The 14329-nt window shown below is 38.7% G+C and overlaps 1 protein-coding gene across 1 annotated transcript in view; it reads left to right on the plus strand.

Moving 5' to 3' along the window:
- Positions 1 to 11280, plus strand: part of PDZRN4 (PDZ domain containing ring finger 4) — a 363161-nt gene extending 351881 nt beyond the window's left edge. The window contains exons 8-10 of the mRNA XM_042946263.1: positions 311 to 412; positions 4830 to 4946; positions 9593 to 11280. Coding sequence (XP_042802197.1) covers positions 311 to 412; positions 4830 to 4946; positions 9593 to 11119 — 1746 coding nt within the window. The 3' untranslated portion in view covers positions 11120 to 11280. The remainder of the gene's footprint in view (positions 1 to 310; positions 413 to 4829; positions 4947 to 9592) is intronic.
- Positions 11281 to 14329: the final 3049 nt, after the last annotated feature.

The following is a 14329-nucleotide window of genomic DNA, read 5'->3' on the forward strand; positions in this document are numbered from 1 at the left end:
CGGAGAAAGATGAACGTCACCTGTCAGGGGCTGGTTAATTGTGTTGCTAGATGTATGTTGCCAGGGCGCAGGTTGGACATTTATGAACATAACTGCTTCCTCTGATGTCCGCCATCCTTCAGGGATCGATATGGCTCTTACAGTAAGCGCGTAATTGAGTGAAGGCACTTACCACTGAGGGGCTGGAGATGAGCCCATTGTGTGAGCTTCATTGTCCATACGTTCACCATAAATGAGCTGATATTTGCCATTTATTGTGTGCAGCATTGTGGAAATGGAAACTAATGTGCCACTTTCATTTGTTTTCTAGATAAATGGGGAAGACGTCCAGAATCGAGAAGAAGCAGTGGCGTTGCTGTCGAGCGAGGAGTGTAAGAGAATCGTGTTGCTCGTTGCAAGGCCGGAGACTCAGGTCAGAACACAGATCCAAAATCTGGAGACTGAACTTCACATCCATTGTTTGCTCATCTATATCAAATCAGTACTGTGTTTATTTGTAAAGCTGAGTACACAAGACATAATTAAGAGTCACCTTACCTAACCTACCAACCTGATCAACCTTATCTTTTTGAAAAAAGAAGGGAAAAAACACACAAAATGGAATCATTATTCTCTCCTTCCACTTGCCAGTTATTCGAATGAATTCATAAATGAAAAATGGTTGACGGTATGATTTTTAATTCTGTATGGATCCTTGCTCTAGGTTTCTATCTAAAAATATTTAATTGGCATATTAAGGTATCTTGAAAGAATCTTTAATGAGAGAATCATTAGCGTATCTAGCTATCAACTTAAATCTGTTTAGGACAACTTTATCAAATAAAGTGGCCAACATAGCATGGTGTCGTTCCATGTATAGTAAATGAATTTTTTCCAAGTTTAGGGTGACAAAAACATCTGTCCAGCCAAAACCAAGATGATAGCTTCTAGGGAAATTGCTTTTTATATCTTTACAGAGGGCGATGTCATGACAGTCAAGGAGAGGTAATATGGTGAAAGAAAAGTGCTGTTGGTCCTTCTTTTTATATTCTTTTTATACCCTGCCACAATGCAGAAAAGGATAGCACATCGTCACCCTTCTGTCCATCTGTCAGTAGTTTGAGTGAAGTTGGTTATATCACCATTTGTCTCCCAGGCTATTGATCTGATATTTCTCAAACTCAGTAACTACATACTATCTATAAATTACATTGAGTAAGTGTATTTCAGTGTCAGACCAAATCCTGACTTGAATATAGTGGTTATAAAAGATCACCCTTTCGGCATATATTTCCTTTATGCCCTTGACCATTCTAAATGGTTCCCATAAAGCCTGCTATTGCCCAAGGCAGAGTAAAGTTACACACCTGAGGTGTCAGGAGTGGGGAAGGGAGCCTACACGACTGTGACACGACTGGCTGGACTGCCTATTTGGGAGTAAATTGAAAACTACGTATGAAATGTCACTAATTACCTGGAAATTTGGCAACCCAGTTAGTCTCACTGATCCCGTTTTCTTGAAAAAGAACAGAATAAAGGGATTAAACACATGTTAGTTAAATTCATGGTAAATTGAAGAGAACGGAGTAGTTATCCCTGTTATAGAAAAGATATTTTAATGTTTTAATGTGGGTTCCCTGCCCTTTCCATGTAACTGCTAGAGCACCTCATTAATTTAGAATTGAAGCATTTCCTTAAACCATGCCACAGAATGGCTATAATGGACTGTGGAAAGAATAGAAATTAATGACATAAGACTAGATCTATCGTTGATAGAATACATATGCTTGCTAGAACTGGTGGTATTTTCAAATATCTGGCTACACTCCTGATCCAGCAGGATCAATGTTGGAGGACGAATTTTCAAAGGAGACTTCCTTTCCACTGTTGAGGGGAAGATAACCGTCCTGCCAAAATCGGGATCTGCTTTAGCCCCTCGATCCTAAAGAAACCTCATGCCACTGGAAGAAACCTGATTGCCTTTAGAAAATCAGATTTCTATAAAAATAAGGAAAGAAAATGCATTTTAACACCAAATTTTTTAAAATGCAATTTAGGCAGTACATGCTATAAAATGCAAGAAAAAAGAAGACCAAAAAAAAAAAAAAACCATAAACTTGCCTTTATATCATCTATATTTTTTAATCAATTTCAGTATATCTTATTATTGCATTTTGGCATAAGAATTTTATCCCAAGAGAATGTGGAAGTTTTTTGTGTGCTTTCTGTAGGATTTTTCTTTTTTTAATGTTTCAAATACTCTCTGCATTCTTGGAAATGATCTACAGATTTGCTGGGGGCAATATGGTACATCTGTGCAATATTTTTAAATAACTCATTTCTTTCATTCCCTGTCAACTTTCTTTCATTTTCTGCCCATTTTCCTCCTCAGACCATTAAAGATATTGCTATTCTGTCCTATTCCCCTTGGGACATTGGGACAGAGAGGGCTCCATAGGAACTTGTAAACACTACTTTTGAGACAATACAGGTTGTTCTTTTCCCTGAAATGCCATGTGTGTTCCATACTGTGCAGACAGATCCCCCTGTTTCATAATAAGAGCCCTCCTTTCTCGCAGCTCGGCTCAAGGGAAAGGTCTGTGGCATAGCCTGAAACTCAGACTGTCATGAATGCACATCTAGGTAGAAAGGGAGATACAACAGGGAAAGGAAGTGAGCAAGAAGGATCTCTCCTTACTTACTCTGTTGTGTATACCTCCAGCCTAGAGAAAAGACTTATCAGAGCAGACATACGCTGACTACGGATGACAACTCAAGGATCTGTGGGATTAGTTAATAAGAAAAGAGTTATAGGGAATCATTAATTTCTACTGTTTGTTCTTCTTATCTTTCCCACCCCTTCATTTAAATTTCAGAAGACTCTATTCCATCATTCACTACTTCAGAGTAAGCAAATATTTTGTTTTGACCTGATTAAAGAAAAATCCCTTGGTGTGCTTATGAAAAGGAAACATTTCTAGCTTTACGTCATTTCTTTTGGAGTCTAGAGTTTGCAGCTTCGTGAAACTTAAAAGGGATTAGAGAATGTAAAGCTTGGACAATTATAAATTGAAATGGAATTGTTAGTCAGCTTAATTTTCACAGTTCATCTGCATATCAAAGCCAGTGGGGTAGAACTTGCTCAAGTTATTCAGGCTACATGAAGATAAATGAGGATGAATAAATGTGTCAACACTTTTCGCCCCAGTCAAATCTGAGGTAATTTAAGTTCTAGGTAGCCTTTAATACATATCAAGAAACCTATAACTGCCTTCATATTGGTGAATATGACACATATATGCTAATGCCTCTCCGGGTGCAACCGGATGTCCTTCTTTCAGAATTTGTTTTGTCTCGAAGTTTTATCATCTCAGTTATCTTTAAGAGCTTACTTTGCCATTTTTCAGGGATGAAAACACCTCAAACTAGAGCTGACCCTTGAGTAATGCAGGGATCAGGAGAGCCAACACTCCCCACCCAGTCGAAATTCGCATGTAGCTTCTGACTCCCCAAGACTAATACACTGATAGCCTAATGTTGATTGGAAGCCTTAAAATAACATAAACAGTCAATTGACACTTATTTTATATGTTACGTGTATTATATACTATTCTTACAATCAAGTAAGCTAGAGAAAAGAAAATATTACTAAGAAAAGGATAAGGAAGAGAAGATAGATTTAGATTACTATAGTGTATTTATCAAAAAATGAATGCACATATAAGTGGACCTATGAAGCTCAAACCCCTACTGTTCAAGGGTCAACTGTATTGTCAGTTTTGGCTCATTAGAAAGCTGCTGTTTCTTTTAACACAGAGTAAAACAGAGCATGGATAATAATTCAGGTAATTTAATCATCATAGACAGCTAATTTATGTAATCCAGCTCCAGAAATCTACTTTGAGGCAAATTATCTGTATTGACTGTCAACACTCATCATATTAGCAAGGATTTTCACTTCACTTGTTATTGAGAAGCCAACAGGATTTATTCAGTTTAATTTGTGTAAGACTCCCACCAGAATACCTGCATTTTGTTTGGACCCACAAACAAAACCCTGTGTGCTCCACACTGCTCCATTCCCATTAAATGCACAATTTCAGATACATACACACACACACACACACATATATATATATATATATATATATATATATATATATATATATATATGTGTGTGTGTGTGTGTATATGTATATGTATCTATATTTTGCAATTGGGTGTGAAAAATGAATCAAAATAGACATGGATAGCATCACCTTTTTTTATGAGAAGAATAACTTAGAATTTTTCTCGTCTTCCCCCTAGATAAAATAAATGTCTGTATTTGTGGCAAGCAGCCATCTTGTTGACTTGGAAGCCATCTGCCTAAAAATAAAAAGGCAGGATGAGGGTAGGAGCATCAGTGTGTATGGGGGGTGGGGAACACTGTGTGTGTCGTCTCATTGAAGGTTGTTGTTAAGGAAAAAAGCCCAATTGTCTCATGGCCCTATTAGTACCATTGCACTTCTTTAACACAGGGACTGTTGGAGGTAATGAGCGTGACAGCTGTGGATTATGCGATATGCTTTTCATACATTTTGAAAGATGGTAATGTTCTATTCTGTGAGATCTACTTGGCTATGAGAGAAACTCTGTAGCTCTGTTTCAGGAAAGGATAAAAGGCATATGAGTCCAATTTTTTTTAAATCACTTTTTCCTCCTTCTGAGAGGTGAACTATCAGAGGCTGGTATTCTGAAGAGAATCATTATGATAAAAGGAACTGGTCAGGCATTGCCATTTAAGTTTACCCTATTTTAGCATGAGTTCCCACTAACCTAATATAATGTACTAATGTGTTCTTTTGCAGCTGGATGAAGGCTGGCTGGAAGATGAAAGGAATGAGTTCTTAGAGGAGTTAAACTTGGAGATGCTGGAAGAACAGCATAATGAAGCAATGCAGCGCACGGCCAATGAGGTGGAGCAGGTAGGGCCAAAATTTGAACGACGTCATTTGAAATGTTGTTAAGTGGGGTTTTTTTTAATGGATAATCATAAATGGAGTAAAAAACTAAATCAAAGAGTTTGATCAAACACCTCTGTAATGGTAATTTTTTAGATGGGCATCTCAAATGAAGCAGAGGGAATAAATACATTTTTTTTTTTCTGTTGAGATCTTTCTAGCTTGGAAAGCTTTGGGACCATTGTTGACAGAGTCTGGTAGTACTGAAACGTTGACCCAGGTACTATTCAACCCAATTGTGAAATTTAATAGCAAAAATATACCTTGTTTTTCGATATGCCGGCCGGAGACAATCTTTATCTCATGCGATAACCTCTCCCCCCAAAGTTAACTTTACAATTTAAAATATAAATGTGTCTCTTTGAATATTTAGGCAACTATAGCATGATGGTGACATGATGTAAGCCATCAATCTGATTTATGGTTTTGGTATCACGGTTCCACCTATATACTCCTGAAGAGGAGTAGCCTTATTTGAGACCATTGACATCATCTTGCCTTAGGGTCACATAATCATTCAACCAAAAATGCTGAGCTCCTAATATGTTCCAAATACCACACTTGATTCTGAGAATACAAGGAAAATGAACAAAGTTTCTGCTCTTAATTAATTCATTGCTGGTGAAAGGTTACAGAGGGGCTTGTGGCAAACCGAGTTTGGGGATTCTTTTGTGATCGTTGTTGTTCCTATTGGATAAAGACAAGATCAGTATATCCTAGATCTTTTAAAATATATCCTGGATTTTTTGTGTGTTCAATTCATGTCATTCATCTGCCTGATACAGCTTTATTAACACTTCTGACGTCAGTTTATTGATTTAATTATTGTCCTATTCTCTATGTTAATTCTTAACACATTCTAAGAGATAGTTTTTTAAAAAATCCTGGACAGTTAGGCTTAGGGACATGAAACACAAACATCCTATTGCTTTACGAAGTGAATGATGGAATTTATTGACGTGCTAGCATTTCATAACAGAGACGTATGTGCACGTGTCTGTGTGCACATGCCCATATATTAAATAAATCGTTATATTGCAAACTACGGTGTCAACATAGCTGCGTGTGCGATGCTCATTGGCCACTTCACAAACAGTAGCTCGTGCTCAAAAGCGATGCGGCTAGTGCGGTGATTGCTTTTCAATATAGGCAGGACAGATTGAAATTTTTATGTATGACTTCAACGCCAGCCACAGATAAAGATATTTTTTGGTGGCAGCTTCTGGTTGCAAGCAAGAAAGTCCTTGCTCCAGGCTTTTTCTGTCTTAGATACAAAATGTGACCGGATACAGAATTGACAGGAGGATGTTGGAATAAAGAAAGAAGGGAGAAATCCTGTCCAGGTGAAGCGATAGGGTGTGAAATGCTGCCTACTCATCAGACGTGATACAAATGCTAGGTCGTTTGAGGTAACACTAGACGTCCCTGAGCTTAGATTCTCATTGTGTGGAAATTTTTCTTCACCGTGAGACTGAAAAATGATAAGAAGTACAGAAACCTTTAAAAGTCCTTTGCCCTTATAAACAATAATACTACATGAGAAATGTCTTGGTAGAAGCATTGCCTGTCACCATAATGATTCTATAGGGAAATGATAAATGATAGAGTGGCATTACATTAGAAACTAGGAATTCTAGGTTTGAGAATGGAAAACCCTTTTTATTTTCACATTTTCTCATAAACCAGTGACTAAAGAAAGGCAAATTCAATAAAAAAATAAGTATGTGTATTCATACTACAAACTTCAATACACATACGCATTAAAACTTTCATTTGACACACTATCCTTGGTCTTACGGCTGCTGTTGACACGTTGTGGAACATCGCTCTTGGCATAATTTGTCTATATCCTTTGCACTCCATATAAAAATAAGGTAAAGAGGGGCACCTGGGTGGCTGGGTCAAGTAAGCGTCAGACTCTTGGTTTTGGCTCAGGTCGTGATCTCACGGTTCTTGAGATAGAGCCCCACATCTGGCTCTGTGCTGACAGAGTGGACGGAGACTGCTTGGGATCCTCTATCTCCGTCTCTCTCTGCTCCTCCCCTGCTCTCGCTCCTCCAAAACAAATAAACAAAAAAATAAGATAAAGAAATACTACCTTCTTGTATTTTTAAGCCCATCAAAGATATGAAAAGATAAATGTAAATACTATAGTATATAACCTAAAATGTCCAATATCCATAACATCCACTGGGGGCTTTATGGCACAGCCTGTTGATGTCACCACATTGGATACTATTGTCAGCTTGATTCGAGGAACATACGGATGTACCAAGCTCAATTACTTATTTATAACATTGTGTTTTGTTTGTTTTTTTATCGATAAGGCATTTAAAATCTCAGTATGTTTTCAACAACTGAGGAAAAATATTTTAGGGAAGGCTGAGAATCCTAGAATAACATGATGCATGGTCATGTGCTCTCCTTTACGGCTGATGTTACGTTTTGTTCTGCCATAACTTCTGTGGAAGAAAAATATAACAATTTTCTTGAGGGACCTTTCAAACCTGTGTTAGAATACCTTTTCTCATGCATTCTGTCCTTCTTTAACACTAACAGGCTTAATTATATTGAACTGTATAATTATACCTCCTAGACGAAATATACATATAAGATAGTGAGTGGACTTACACATAAAGAAAATGCAATGTAGAAACTGTCATGTAGACGCGTATGTGATGAGTGACGGAGAAAACAATAACTTTACCCTGTTCACAGAGAAAGAACTACATATGCATCCTCTTAGGGTAGTAACAGTTAATTGTTCTGCATGAAAGCCAAAAACTACCAAGGAATAAAGTTTACCTACAAGTGTGTATTCACATTTATGTCAAAAATACACTTTTTGACATTAAGTCTACATCTGGCAATCAGTGCTGCTCTGATTTTCATGAGAACTGTCACTCTCAGCAGAATAAAATTCGCCTTTAAGGGATATTAGTGGCTGAGAGTAGAAAAATATTTTTTACGTAACCCAAATGAGTCTTAAGATGACATTGTTGCTCTTGAGCAGTGTGATGTGGAGATGCACTAAGGTCTGGGCACATGTATTGGAAAATATGACATCCTAGACATAGAAGAAATCCTGACTCCGGGGGATAGCACTGGCCTTTTCCACCTCTCTGTGTCACTAATAAGCTGAATACATTTGGGATTAAAGTTCCTCATCGATGGAAGATCCAAGGCTCTAGTACTAACCTATTCCTGAAATACTGTGCTGTTTAGCTTACCATTACCAGTGTATTAACTACATCAGTGAAGTTTCTTCTGGACTTAAAGTTCAGGAAAAAATCATCATAATAAGATGATGCAGCTTCAGAACTCCAGGCCTCCATTCTGCAGAAGACCATTTAGACTACCTGTCTCGCTCATCCTTTTGTGTGTTACCGTCTCAGAGACTCCTAAAGGCACCTCATTTACACACGTGCATGCCATTTTCTCAAGTAAGAGAAATCCTTAAGATAAGGATCAAGTATTTAAATGTGTCCTGTTTTATTTATCGCCAAGTCAGGTATGACAGGCATATCCAAGCAGCTTTGGTTTTCTTTATTTCAATTCATAAAAAGCTGCCTTGAGCTAATGGCCTTTGTTCTAAAATTGTTATGGATGCTAAAATTAGAACAGCTTTCTAGGAACCACACTTTTGCCAAGAAGCATCATTCTTTTTTTTTTTTTAACTTGTTTTATTTTTTATTGTTTAAATTTACATCCAAATTAACATACAGTGCAACAATGATTTCAGGAGTAGATTCCTTAGTGCCCCTTACCCATTTAGCCCATCCCCCCTCCCCCAACCCCTCCTGTAACCCTCAGTTTGTTCTCCATATTTATGAGTCTCTTCTGTTTTGTCCCCCTCCCTGTTTTTATATTATTTTTGTTTCCCTTCCCTTATGTTCATCTGTTTTGTCTCTTAAAGTCCTCATATGAGTGCAGTCATATGATTTTTGTCTTTCTCTGATTAATTTCACCTAGCATAATACCTCCAGTTCCATCCATGTAGTTGCAAATGGCAAGACCTCATTCTTTTTGATTGCCAAGTAATACTCCATTGTGTGTGTGTTTATCCATTCTTTATCCATTCATCCATCGATGGACATTTGGGCTCTTGCCATACTTTGGCTATTGCTGATAGTGCTGCTATAAACATGGGGGTGCATGTGTCCCTTCGAAGCAGCACACCTGTATCCCTTGGATAAATGCCCAGTAGTGCAATTGCTGGGTCGTAGGGTAGTTCTATTTTTAGTTTTTTGAGGAGCCTCCATACTGTTTTCCAGAGTGGCTGCACCAGCTTGCATTCCCACCAACAATGCAAAAGAGATCCTCTTTCTCTGCATCCTCGCCAACCTCTGTTGTTACCGGAGTTGTTCATGTTAGCCATTCGGAGAGGTGTAAGGTGGCATCTCATTGTGGTTTTGATTTGTATTTCCCTGATGATGAGTGAAGTTCAGCATTTTTTCATGTGTCAGTTGGCCATCTGGATGTCTTCTTTGGAGAAGTGTCTATTCATGTCTTTTGCCTATTTCAAGAAGCATCATTCTTTCGAGTTTGTCAACAATCAGTGTTTCTCAAGATAATTAATTTTCTTTGTTCTCTCAACTTGGTTTTCTTAGCCAAAAAAACAAGAAGAAGAAGAGGGCACAACAGATACAGCAACGTCCTCCTCTAACAACCACGAGAAAGACAGTGGGGTGGGGCGCACAGATGAAAGCTTGCGGAACGATGAGAGCTCAGAGCAGGAGAACGCAGCAGAGGATCCCAACAGCACATCCCTGAAGAGCAGGAGAGAGCTGGGAAAGAGCCAAGACACTCTAGGAAGCGTTGAACTTCAGTGCAATGAGAGCTTCGCATCTGGTGAATACATAGACTCAGACTGCATTGGCAACCCAGATGAGGAGTGTGAAAGGTTCCGACAGCTCTTGGAGCTCAAATGCAAGATTCGGAACCATGGAGAATATGACCTGTATTACTCGAGCAGCACAATAGAATGCCATCAAGGGGAACAAGAGGGAGTGGAGCACGAACTACAGTTGCTTAACGAAGAACTGAGAAACATTGAACTGGAGTGCCAGAATATCATGCAGGCTCACAGGCTCCAGAAAGTGACAGACCAGTATGGAGACATCTGGGCTTTGCACGATGGAGGATTCCGGAATTACAACACCAGCATAGACATGCAAAGGGGAAAGCTAGATGACATCATCGAACACCCAGAAAAGTCAGACAAGGACAGTTCTAGCGCTTACAACACAGCTGAAAGCTGCAGAAGCACTCCACTCACTGTGGACCGTTCCCCTGACAGTTCCCTTCCAAGAGTGATCAACCTCACCAATAAGAAGAACCTGAGAACCACAATGGCCGCCAATCAGTCTTCTTCCGGGCTGAGCAGTAAAGAGTCGACCTCCCCCAAAGCCAAAACCACTGAACCAGGTTGCAGCATTGAAGGCAAGGAGAAGATTTCAGAGAGCGGCAAGCTTTCTGATCAGGAGCAAAGCAGCAGTGAACACATCCCTTACCTCTCCCCTTACCACAGCTCCTCCTACAGATATGCAAACATCCCGGCCCATGCCCGCCATTATCAAAGCTACATGCAGTTGATTCAACAGAAATCTGCAGTGGAGTATGCGCAGAGTCAGCTGAGTTTAGTGAGCATGTGCAAGGAGTCTCAGAAGTGTTCAGAGCCCAAGATGGAATGGAAGGTGAAAATTAGGAGCGACGGGACGCGGTACATAACAAAGAGACCGGTACGAGACCGGATTCTGAGGGAACGTGCCTTAAAGATCAAGGAGGAGCGCAGTGGCATGACGACGGATGATGACACCATGAGCGAGATGAAAATGGGCCGCTACTGGAGCAAAGAGGAAAGAAAGCAACACCTGGTTCGGGCCAAGGAGCAGCGTCGGCGCCGGGAGTTCATGATGCGGAGCCGGTTGGAGTGTCTCAAGGAGAGCCCCCAGAGCGGCAGCGAGGGCAGAAAGGAGATCAACATCATTGAACTGAGCCACAAAAAGATGATGAAAAAAAGAAACAAGAAAATTTTGGACAACTGGATGACAATCCAAGAACTGATGACCCACGGGGCCAAGTCTCCTGATGGCACACGAGTTCATAATGCCTTTTTGTCAGTCACCACCGTATGACCGAATGAACAGCGATGCAACTGGTGTTAGGAGGGCGCTACCAGTTTGGGTAGAGTATGATTGCCTCGTTCAATGCGGCGTTTTTATATATATTTTGCGACTCTTTATAGTTTAAAGTTTTTGTAAGCAAAAATACCTGGTAATTTTTCATTTGTTTTTCATATACTAGTACCTTCTTTTTTGGCTGAGATCTTTCTTTAACTTGTGATATATTCATATTACTCATTTATATATATTAAAAAAAAAACAAACACAAGGAAAGAAAACAAAAAACTTGAACAAAAATACTGAGGAGCCAATTAATTTCCTACTTTAATGTATCTATTGTAAGTTAAGATCTGGATTTATTTCTCTAGTTTACTTATTTTCTACTTTAATAACAACTCAATGCCAAAACATTTCTATGCTTGCTTCTTGGCATAATACGTATGAAATCAAACCTGTTAATAAATCATGTGCCACATCTTGTCTTACGCATAAAAACCACCTCTTTTTAACACCCCGTTGTACATTAACACATCAATGGCCGTTGTCTTTGTCTCAGTAAAGTGTAAGTGGACAATCTTCCTGTGGTATGTAGTGACATTGGTCATGTAGCTAGATAATTGTGGTAATTGTGACAATAAAAAATAAATTATTGATTATCCTTAAGAAAAGCTATCAAGGGGTGTTTTCATTGTTCACTGTGGTTACCAGATTTAAATTAGTCATATATGTATACTATTTAGAAGAGTCCTAATTGTGGATTATAAAATGTGTACATTTTCTATCACTTTCTTTTCCAATAAAATTGTCTCGAAATACTTCCCATAGATCATTGTGTCACATATTCTTACCAGGATTAAATTAGATAATATATGTCAACCGTCTAACAGACGCTAACTAAACATCCAGTAAATATGAGGTTATCTCCTTTTGTCTGCTACCCAGGTAAGGTAAAGCCAGGAAAAATTCAGGGAAGGACCTGGAGAGAGGATCGGTGAAGTGTCTGAAAATGTTTATAATGACACTAAATGTATTAGTCAGCTTGGGATAATAAATAGTAATTAATAATAATAAATAAAAATAGTCAGCTTCGGCCATAACGAAATGCCATAGACTGGGTAGCCTAAACAACAGGAATGTATTTCTCACAGCTCTGGAGGATGTGAAGTCCAAGTGCTGGCAGATTCAGCAACTAGGTGAGGGCCCTGTTCCAGCTCGTAGATGGCCACCCTCTCCCTCTGTCTTCAGGTGGTGGAGAGAAAGGAAGGAAAGCTGTCTGCTGTCTGTTCTGATAAGGGCACTGGATCCCTCACAGGAGCTCTACCCTCATGACTTCATCTAAACCAAAGGTCCCATCTCCAAATACCATCACCTTGGAGGTTAGAACTTCAAAATATGGATTTTAGGGTGACACAACTCACTCCATAGCACTATGTGCATTTACTTAGCCTATCATTTGGGAATAAATTGGGGGGAATCATCTTTTTAATAATCGTGAGCATAGTCAACTATAAATGCCTTATATGCCAGTTTAAAATGAGATTGCCAAATTATGAGATAGGTTATTTAAATCTAGATTTTCATCATAAAAACCATCTATGTGTCACTCACGACACCTCCAGGGTAAAGGCCAGATTGACCATGTATATGCACACTGAGTTTGATCAAATTTCCATTCAACCCAAGAGATTGTTGGAGACACAGTAGAGACACAACATCTGAAAAATTCTGAAGTTACTTTCCTGTTTAAAAACTGACAGTTTCAGCTCTTGAATCAGACTCTGATGCCCTGCTTTATATTCCGGGCCCTCATTCACTTGCCCACTTTGCCTGTTGCTCCTTTTTAGATCTTCTCTGAGTTGATTACCTGGCTTCCCATTTCCACTCCAGTTATCTTATACTGTTCTCCTGTCTGGAGTTTCTGTGCCCAATTCTACACCTCCCTGAGAGTGTAATCACATATACATTTTCTCTTTGGAACCCGTTTTGATGACACCAGACTCTCAGCATTTTGGCATACACTATGATGCACCTGCAGCATTGTTTTACCTTCCTTTTTTCTTCTTCTGTTATTTGAATCACACACATAGTATTTATTGTCTCCCTGCATAGATTTTAAGGAGTTTGGTCCTCGCATCCCCCTCTGTCTTTGCAAATCTCTGTAGAGTGCCGTTTGAATAACAATGAATGCTAGTTGAGTTAAATTATTGTATTTATCTCTCTCCTCCATGTATTGGTCCTTTTGTTACTGTTTTCCTTACTCTTCTACCTTTCCAAGTTCTCACCTCCTGAAAAGCTATTACATAGATGGGGAAAAAATGAATCTTAATTACATATAATGAAAAGCTAGACTCAAAAATTTTAAGGTAGTGATAGTAATAGCAACCTAAGGCAACTGAGAATTTCATCACTTCCAGCTTTAGCCATTGTTAATACAATCAACAAGATTACTCCGAACGTACCTAGAGCTTTTAAAATAAGAATGTTGATCTTAAGAGCTCAGCTTTTTCCTGACCTAATGCCTGTCGTTATTGTTTATCTTCTTGACATAACTGGGCTTTAATATTCACTGCATTCAGATTAATCCTATAGATAAATGTGACTTGGAACCAACATGTAGATTTTTCCAGAAGAAATATGGACACATCTCATAACGCAGTATTTCCAAAGTTACCAGCTTACTTTTATTTTTATTAAAGCCAAATGTTCTTGCCAATTTTTAAAAAATGTGATGTTGGTATTTTTCATGTCTGTATTTATACATTCTACAAGTTGAGAAATGTCTTTTTCAAAAATCAGTGAAAATCTGAAAGTGTTATGTTTTTATCTTTCTACGTAACATATCTTTGTGCTAAACATGTTTTTTAGTCAATGAATAATAAATCTGTTGCTCAGCAAAGAAAAATAATTTGTTATATGTGGGATATTTTATTTCAGTTCCAAAGAAATATGTGAATATGAAGAAGGAAAATATTTTACTTAGGCTTAGCTTTGAAATTGCATAGTTTCATTGCTTTTTTTTTATTCAAGATGTGACAGAAATTGGTGCTAGGATTCGCATGTGAATGACCTAGGAGGTGGAAAACAATGTATATTCGCTGGGCATTTCTTCACCGCATGCCAGGAAGAAGTCTATTGTTACCATTTTATCTTGTGCCGACTGTCCTTCTATGAAGACATGTGGGCTATGGGAGGACTCCTCTAACATATCCTTCCCATAGCTAC

Source organism: Panthera leo, chromosome B4 (assembly GCF_018350215.1).
Source record: "Panthera leo isolate Ple1 chromosome B4, P.leo_Ple1_pat1.1, whole genome shotgun sequence".
Classification (NCBI taxonomy): domain Eukaryota; kingdom Metazoa; phylum Chordata; class Mammalia; order Carnivora; family Felidae; genus Panthera; species Panthera leo.